General features: G+C 53.2%; 1 protein-coding gene across 8 annotated transcripts in view; it reads left to right on the forward strand.

Moving 5' to 3' along the window:
• PDZD2 (PDZ domain containing 2) overlaps positions 1 to 8,676 on the forward strand; it is a 309,850-nt gene that overhangs the window by 292,364 nt on the left and 8,810 nt on the right. For all 8 annotated transcript variants that reach the window (XM_084882595.1, XM_084882596.1, XM_084882597.1 and 5 more), the window contains 3 exons: positions 2,309 to 2,417; positions 3,490 to 7,411; positions 8,062 to 8,179. In XM_084882595.1, the coding sequence (XP_084738721.1) occupies positions 2,309 to 2,417; positions 3,490 to 7,411; positions 8,062 to 8,179 (4,149 nt within the window). The remainder of the gene's footprint in view (positions 1 to 2,308; positions 2,418 to 3,489; positions 7,412 to 8,061; positions 8,180 to 8,676) is intronic.

The following is an 8,676-nucleotide window of genomic DNA, read 5'->3' on the forward strand; positions in this document are numbered from 1 at the left end:
TGTTATAACGCATGGGGTGTGGGCCCAAAGGCAAGGACAATGATTGGAGAATTCACTTTTGTCAACAGTCATTCATTTCAGCACACTGACTGCTCCGGAATGCGCAGCAAGTTGGGAGGGGAAGGGCCCAGGTGTTCAGTCATAGATCATTTGGCCAAACTGGTTGGGTGGCCCCTTGAGGAAGTTACCGCACCTTTCTGAGCCACAGTGTCTGGCCGTGAAGTAGGGAGGCTGTGTGCCCTGATCCACTCAGTGTTGGCGTAACCATCAAACAGGGCAACAGTGATTAACTCCTTAATGGTCCTTATTAACTTTCTACAGTGATTATGTGTAATTAAAGCTACTCATAGCCTTGTTGTGTCACAGGAAAGAAACGAATAGTGCCACCACGTGAAATGCAAGTTAATGTTATTTTATTACTTGGTTACACCTCGGTCAGAATGACCAAAAATTATCAAATGGCTCGTTTTTAAAAATTTCAGAATGCCTTCCATTTAGCAAGGAGAGAGTAAGAGAAACAAATATTACTGACGATCTCCTCAACTATATGGCTTTTGTCTGAACAGAGCTGAGGTGACCTGTAAGGCAATATTTATAAATATGTGTATTCAAGTGGTTTATATAGCATACGTGTAAATAGACCAGAAAATATAAAGCCATAAAAATTATATTAGAAAAGATTTCCAAACCCTACAGAAAGAGTAGAAATGCCCATTTGTTTCCCTCCTAAATAACTATTCCCTCCAACTAGCACATGTGTTTAAAAATGTAATGCTCAGCTAATGGGTAAATAATACTTTCCTTTTAAAAAGTACCATTGACAGGTTTTGGATAACTATAAAAAGTCAAATTGGCATTTAAAAATATTTTTATTGATTTCAGAGAGGGAGAGATAGAAACATCAATGATGAGAGAGAATCATTGATCGGATGCCTCCTGCTTACCCCCTACGGGGGATTGAGCCCACAACCCAGGCATGTGCCCTTGACCAGAATTGAACCTGAGACCCTTCAGCCCGCAGGCCAATGCTTTATCCACTGAGCCAAACCAGCTAGGATAGCATTTTTACTCATAACAATTTACAGCTATAATAATAAGGGCTTTCGCCATTGTGGATTCGTATTCCCAATACGAACTTTGAACGACATTTAAAACTTGTGTATCAAAGTAGTTCAATTTTACCAAAGAAGTAAAATTTTGGTTCCAAAATTTGGTTTTATTTATATGTGAGAAAGGAAATAGAATGCACTGCCACAAAGTATTTACTACCAAATACTAGAAGCTAGAGAAAGATATCTTTCTCTTTTGGTCAGTGGGTTGTCTTCCGTTTTTAATATCTTAAATTGAGAGGAGAGTCACATGACCTAAAGTAACCATTGTAAAGTGTTCAATCTAGTGGCACTGGGACACTTGGTGCTGCCCAGCCACCTGTCTAGTCCAGGACCCTCTGCCGTCCTGCACTGCATCCACCCCTGACTGGTGGTGGGTCCCTCAGCAGGTGATGGATGTCACAAGAGCAGCTGAGAGCCCTCTGCTGCCACCTTTGGGCCACTCTCTGACTCTGTCCTAGAGGGTAAATTTCAAATCTTTTACTTTTTAGAAAGTTAGTTTAAAAATTTTCTACAGTAGATTCTAGATAGAAGGAAGCTAAAGTGAAATATGAAATATTAAATGCCCATGTCATTTATTCAGATGAGTCCTCTCCCTAACTACCACACTGAAGAGCTGAGCTGACAGTCTTGGGTATCCATATGCGATATAATATCAATAATCCCTTCCATCTGTATAGAATGCATATTGTTTTTATCACTTAATATTGTCCTTTGTGACTGGTTTATTTCAATTATGACTAGTTTATTTCAAACACTGGTTTGGTTGTGTGTGTGTTTTATTTTTTAAAATATGAGAGGAAAGAAGAAAGGGAGAGAGAAATATCAATTTGTTGTTCCACTCATTTAAGGATTCATTGGTTGATTCTTGTATGTGCCCTAACCGGGGACTGAAACTGTATATCTGGACAAGGCTCTCACCAAGGAGTTACCCAGCCAGGGCTCTGTTTGTTTCTTCGATAGCCATCCTAATAGGTGCGAGGTGGCATCCCATTGTGGTTTTGATCTGCACTTCCCTTACCACACACAGTGGAAAGTTGAGAAAGCTGAGGCTTGGGAAGAGTGACCTGACCACACAGTTTCTAGTCCCATTCTGCAGCTCCTAGTCTGGGATTTCCGAATTTTCTCAAACTAGCTCTTCTCTGGGTATGATGTCTTGGAGAGCTATTGACAGTGACTTGCTGTTGTCATTGCACCAGGATTCTCTGGGGAAGCTGACCATCGGGCATCGGCCCCACCCAGGAGCTGGCCGCCTCCCAGAGAGCCTGCCCGAAGCTGGACCAGACCAGGGGCAGCACCCTGGGAGAGGTAAGATTAGTTTACCATTCGCTGTGCTTCTACCCCGTTTCCCCGAAAATAAGACAGTGTCTTATATTTTTTGGTCCCAAAGATGCGCTAGGTCTTATTTTCAGGGGATGTCTTATTTTTCCATGAAGAAGAATACGGTACACATTTATTGTTAGATGAAAATAAAGGAAATTTATTACCTGTATATTGTACGGTAGGACGGTAGCTGTCAACACAAACCAGACAAACTGAATCTTATAGTATCAAGAATTTACTCATTTATTCAATGACAATCATGTCATCATCTTCTGGAACATCATAACAATCCAATTCCTGAATTTCCTGGTGAATTTCTTGTGACTCCATTTCTTTTAGAATCAGTGGACCAAATCTCTTATGTTTAGCCTAGGGGGGGCCTTATTTTCGGGGGGATGCCTTATATTTCACTCAGAAGGAAACCTGTAAGTAGGCCTTATTTTTGGAGGATGTCTTATTTCCAAATAACGGTACAGGGGAGAGTAGAAGTTCCCCTAAAAATCACTACATGTGGAGAATTTGAACGGGTGGGAAAACTCTTACACAGGTTCATGGTATATAAAAACTGCCTGCGTGTCTCAGCTGAATGATTGAGCCTGAATGCCCAGTTCACACCACAGTAGTGTACCTCTCTGTCCAGGCGACACCCCTTACCCGTTTGGGGCATCTACCTTAAGAGTACATGAGCCCTAACTGGTTTGGCTCAGTGGATAAAGCGTCAGCCTGCAAAACTCAAGGGTCCCAGGTTCGATTCCAGTCAAGGGCACATACCTTGGTTGTAGGCACAATCCCAGTAGGGGGTATGCAGGAGGCAGCTGATTGATATTTCTATCTCATCGATGTTTCTAACTCTCCCTTCCTCTCTGTAAAAAAATCAATTAAAAAAAAAAACTACATGAGACACGTGAGCACAAGACTGCCCGCCTGTGGAATGTCTTTCTGAAAAAAACAAAAAGACAGATTGCTTACAGTTTTCCATTTTTTATTTTATTTTTCTTCTCACATTTCCCCTTTTTCTCCCCTCCCACCCTACCTTCTGTTTACCTTCTTGATACAGGACTGGATGGCTCCCCAGTCATCATCCCTTCCCCAGGACAGGAGGAGGCCGCTCACTTGGATCCCAGCAAGACATCCATGGACACAGGACATGGGAGGCGGCCTGAGGACCCCAGAGAGCCAGTGCCGCCCAGGGCCCCGAAGTCTGAGCACAGACGTCAGGGCAGCCCTGCCCGGGTCCACAGCACCTCCCCAGGGAAGACAGCAGGGTCTCATCCCCCGGAAACCAGCGGGCCCGACACCACCAGCAAGGCAGCCGCCCCGGGGGGAGCAGGGCCTGGGGAGGAGGGACCGCCTGCAGCCAGCACTGTCCTGTCACCAGCCCTCCGCACAGGCCTGGACCACAGCCAAGCTCTGCCAATGGCAGGGACCCTTGTGCCTGCACCCTCCCGGGAGGCTGCTGGGTTCGAGGGAACAGACTCCGAGCCTGGGAGGGCACTGCAGGCCAGCCACTCCTGGACATCACCCACTGACCGGGCCACAGGGGGGTGTGGTGGTGCCTCGGGGTACCACTGCCCTGAGACCGATGCGGACAGATGCTTCAAGGAGCAGGATGCCTCAGAAGGAAGACTTCCGGCTCCGGACAGAGGGCTCCGAGCGAGGCTGGAGGGCAGTGCTCAGGGTCAGCTGCCCACCGGAGCTGCAGGAGGAAGCACCTGCCCAGCTGAGCCAGCCACCGGGAGCCAGGCCCCCACCCCCAGGAGGGCCCGGGAGGCGTGCCAATCCCCTCTGCCCCCCTGGACCGCCCAGCCTTCTGTTTTGGATTCCGTTAATCCTGACAAACATTTTACTGTGAACAAAAGCTTTCTGAGCAACTACTCTAGAAATCTCAGCAGTTTTCACGAGGACAGTGCCTCCCTGTCGGGCCCTGGTGACGGCACGGAGCTGTCTCTCTCCTCCATGTACGGGGGCGCCGAGGACTCGTCCTCTGACCCCGAGTCGCTCCCCGACGCCCCGCGAGCTCGCACCGGGGACACCCGGTCACCCGCTCGTTCCCGTGGGTCTTCTCACAGGGAAGACACCACGGAATCGGAGGAGGAGCAAATCGAAATCTATTCCTCAGGGGGTTTCCCCACCCCAACCTCGATGGTGGGGCCCATGCCCGCCCAGGAGGCGCCCTGCCCTGTGCCAGCCAGAGGCCTGCCCAGGAGGCAAGGCGCTCTGGGGGAGGCCGTGGGAAGTCCAGGCGAGAGAGCCTGCTTCCTGCCGGGCGCCTTGTGCCCTCCCAGCCCGAGCTCTGCCCAGCCGTCTCCCCTCGGGAGCAGAAGCGCGCAGGGGCCTGAACCTCCCGAGGGCCCACAGCTTCCACAGCCCGGGGGGGCCCCATGGGAAGCAGCAGCCGGGGGGGCCCAGGAAAGCCACCAGCCCTCCGCAGCCCCCCGACATCTGCCCAGCACCCCGGTCGCCCTCCGCGCTCCTGGCATGGTGAATGGTTTGGGACACGACTTGGTGGATGGCGAAACCACAAATGAGAAACGAGAAACCAGTGTGACCACAACTGACAGCGCGGGGGCCCCCGAGAATAGGGAGTGTGCCCTGGCCCACCTGCTCGGCTCCGAAAGCCCTGACCCGGAGGACACGCTGCAGAAACCAAAGCTGGCCTCCAGGAGGCCCATCATGGCCTGGTTCAAAGACATCAATAAGAGCAGCCAGGGTGCTCCCGCGCAGAGCAGGACAGACAAGGGGCAGCCCGCCGTGCCGGCCACCAGCCCCGACGCCAAAAGCCACAGAAAGGGGGCTGCTGGGCTGAACAGCCCCGCTCAGCTGAAGCTGAATCTTGAAAATAAAGACCCCCCGAAAAGAAGCTCAGCGGAGACCGTTTTAAGCAACGGCCAGAAACCCAAGTCCGGCCCCAAACTGAAGAGGCTGAGCAGCAAGAGCAAAAGCAAAGGCAGCGCCGAGGCCCCTGCCGCGGCCACACCGAAGGCCGGCGGGATGGACCCCAGGAGGACCCTGGTCTCCCCCCAGGCCACCCACAAAACGCTCTCTAAGGCGGCGTCACCCCGGTCCCACGGGGCTGACCACGAGGAGGGGCCCGGCAGGAACGCCGCGGCCACTGCCCGGTCTCCCCAGTGTGCGCCGGAGAGCAAGCCGCCTCCCGCCGCCTCGGGGTCCCTGAGGCTGTCAGCCTCCGACACGAGCATCAGGCCCCCCGCCTCACCCCTTACCTCCCCCAGGGCTCTTCCTGAGCCAGGCGCGGGCAGCAGGCTCCACACGTCTGTGCACCCCGGACCCGACAGAGGCAGCCCGGCCGCCCCCAGACCTAGGTGCGGGCCGGAGCACAAGGCGGCCTCGGGGACCGCCGCCCCGAGGAGCAGCGCGTCCACAGCCGCGGGCCGGCGGGAGCCCCCGCCTCCCCGGCAGGGCCAGCCGCTCGCGGCCAGCCTGACGTCTTCGGTACCAGAAGCGGCCCAGCCTGGGGTGACGGGTGACAAAGGAAGCAAAACAGTTGCTAACGATCCCTCCGAAAGAACCAACCAGCTGAAGATAGTGGAAATTTCTTCTGAAAGGATGCCAAAGAGTGCATGTGGGGCCGTGCCAGCCGAAAGGGGCAGATCGGGAGGGTTCGGGACCCAGAGCAATGGTGGTCCGAAGGATGAACTTGGACTCGGCCACCAGCCAGTGGAATCGTCCCCAAACCACGCACCTGCACGGGCGTCCCGCGCCTCCCCGGTGGAGCCGGAATCACCGCGCTCCTGCAGCGTGGCAAAGCTGGCCGCCGCCTCCCCGGGGAGGCCGGGCCAGGCGCCAGGCTCCCCGGAGATGCCCCAGAGCAGCACAGCGGCGGCCACAGCGCCGGAGGAGCACCCCTATTTCACGCCAAGGCCGGCCACCAGGACCTACTCCATGCCGGCCCAGTTCTCCAGCCATTTCGGACGGGAAGGGCCTTCCCTGCACAGCCCGGGGCGCTGCCACCGGGACGGCCAGGTCCCTGGGCCAAGCGGCCTGGAGGCCAAGGGGTGCCGAGGCGGAGCTCTTGGCCTGGTGAATGGACCGGGCCCAGGACCCGGCATCTACAGTGTGAAGCCCCTGCAGGAGATGTCCAGGGCCCTCCCAGCCACCGGCACAGGGGACATCCTTTCGATGCAGGACCCGAGCTGCCTCGTCACCGACAAAATCCGAGTCACCAGAAGACACTACCTGGAGCAGCAGTGGCCCCATGGATCTACCTCTTTCTTCTCGGTGAAGCAGAGGATCAAGTCCTTCGAGAACCTGGCCCACGCGGACCGGTCCCCGGCCAAGTCCCGGGCTTCCGCGTTTTTGTCTGTGAGCTCCAAGCCTCCCATCGGGAGACGGTCCTCCGGCAGCGTCGTTTCGGGGAGCCTCAGCCACCCCGGCGACCTGGCGGCGAGGTCTCTGCGACGAAGCCTGAGTTCCTGCAGCGAAAGCCAGGGCGAAGCCAGCACCCTCATCCCCCAGATGACCAAGTCCCCGTCCAGCATGACGCTGACAGTCCCCCGGCATCACCCGGCGGAGGCCAGGAACAAGGGCCCCGACGTCGACCCAAAGCCATCGCCCGGTCCTTCCGGAATCCCCGCCCCGATAGCAACCCAGGCCTCTCCCATCAGGAAGAACAAGTCCTCCGTGCGCCACGCCCAGCCCTCGCCTGTGTCCCGCTCCAAGCTCCAGGAGCTGCGGGCCTTGAGCATGCCTGACCTCGACAAGCTCTGCGGCGAGGACTTTCCCGCGGGGCCCATGACCGTGCTCTTCAAGACGGAGCTGGAGATCGTGCCCAGGAGGTCCCTTGGCTCCCCTGCCGGGGGCCTCAACGGGGCCACTGCCCTTTTGTGTCCTGTGCAGGGGGCGGACAGGGCCTGTCCAGGAGGAAGCAGGCCTAAAGCCAGTGAGCCTGGGGCACCCAGTTCAGCCAATGTGAGTGACACCAATCGGGATCTGCCCTCTGGAAAAAGCTGGTCAGTTAAGTAAGTATCTGTCACTAGTTTTAAGATTAATAGAAAAGTTTCAAAGATAATGCAGTTTCCATGCACCGCTCACTCAGCTCTTCCTAACGTTAGCATCTTATACTACCATCATCCATTGGTCAAAATAAGTTAATATTGGAATACAATTAACTCAACTACAGACTTGATCCAGACGTCACTGAATAAATCCAAAAAAAAGTCCTTGTTTGCTCCAGCATCCAGCCCAGAATAGCATTATCAGGATAGCCCCCTTGTTTTCAATACCATTACAGAAACACGGTGCCTGCAGGGGGATGTTTGCCCAAATGTTGTGCTCAACAGAGGCTTCTCAGTAGGGAAATGCTCAGAGATGGTGGTGGACGGGGCTGGGCCTCAGGGAAGAATTGGGACTGTGAAGGTGACTGCAATTAAATAGGAAATCAATAACATCTAAAAACATTTCATTTGAGCCTATACATTGTGCATTTTTTTAATATAACAACTTTCATTTACCACATTGGTCCCTTAACTTCTTGGGGGAATCCCTGAATCCATAGCTATTTCCATTGAAAATACAATACAATCTAAAGGAGATCGTTTTAAATGCATCATTACAAAATAGAGAAATTGCCTTTTCTTTAATATTCTCCTAATGTGTTTATATTATTTAGTTTGGATCAACTTCTAGTCTCAGTGGGGGACCAGCAAAGATTGCAGACTGTCTTGTCATCGGCGAGGTCGAAATCTACCATCCTGACTCTCATGCAGGAAGCGAAAGCACAATCAGAGGTGAGTGAAATGGAAAGGACTCTGAGACACAAACTGCTGCCACGTCAGTGCCCAGGTACGGCCACACACTCAGAGGTTCGTGAGCCCTTCTCCAGGTCTCCCGTTGTTGAGCTCACAGCCCAATCTCACTTGCAGTCTGCTTTAGAAGCTAAACCTTGTCTTGCATTTTGAGGTGCCACATTGGTGCAGTTGCTCATTTACTTCCCCAGTGGGGACTATTTACTGATCTCCCCACCCCACCCTGTATTTTGAGATCTCTCTGCAGACAAACTCCAAACAGAACGAGGCATCTGGGAACTGGTTGGGAATGACTAGGTGGACATAAACTACCTGTCACGGGCGCCACCTGCTGGGGAGATGAGTTAATGCCTTGTGGTTTTGTTCTGGCCCAGAGTGGAAGAGTTTCTGAAGCCTGGGTTTCCAGACAGTCATTACAAATAAAGTTTTTCAATAAAATGGATGTAACAGTAACAGCAACAAATGAAACCAGAGGTTCC

Source organism: Pipistrellus hanaki, assembly GCF_964339955.1.
Source record: "Pipistrellus hanaki genome assembly, chromosome: 4".
Taxonomy (NCBI): domain Eukaryota; kingdom Metazoa; phylum Chordata; class Mammalia; order Chiroptera; family Vespertilionidae; genus Pipistrellus; species Pipistrellus hanaki.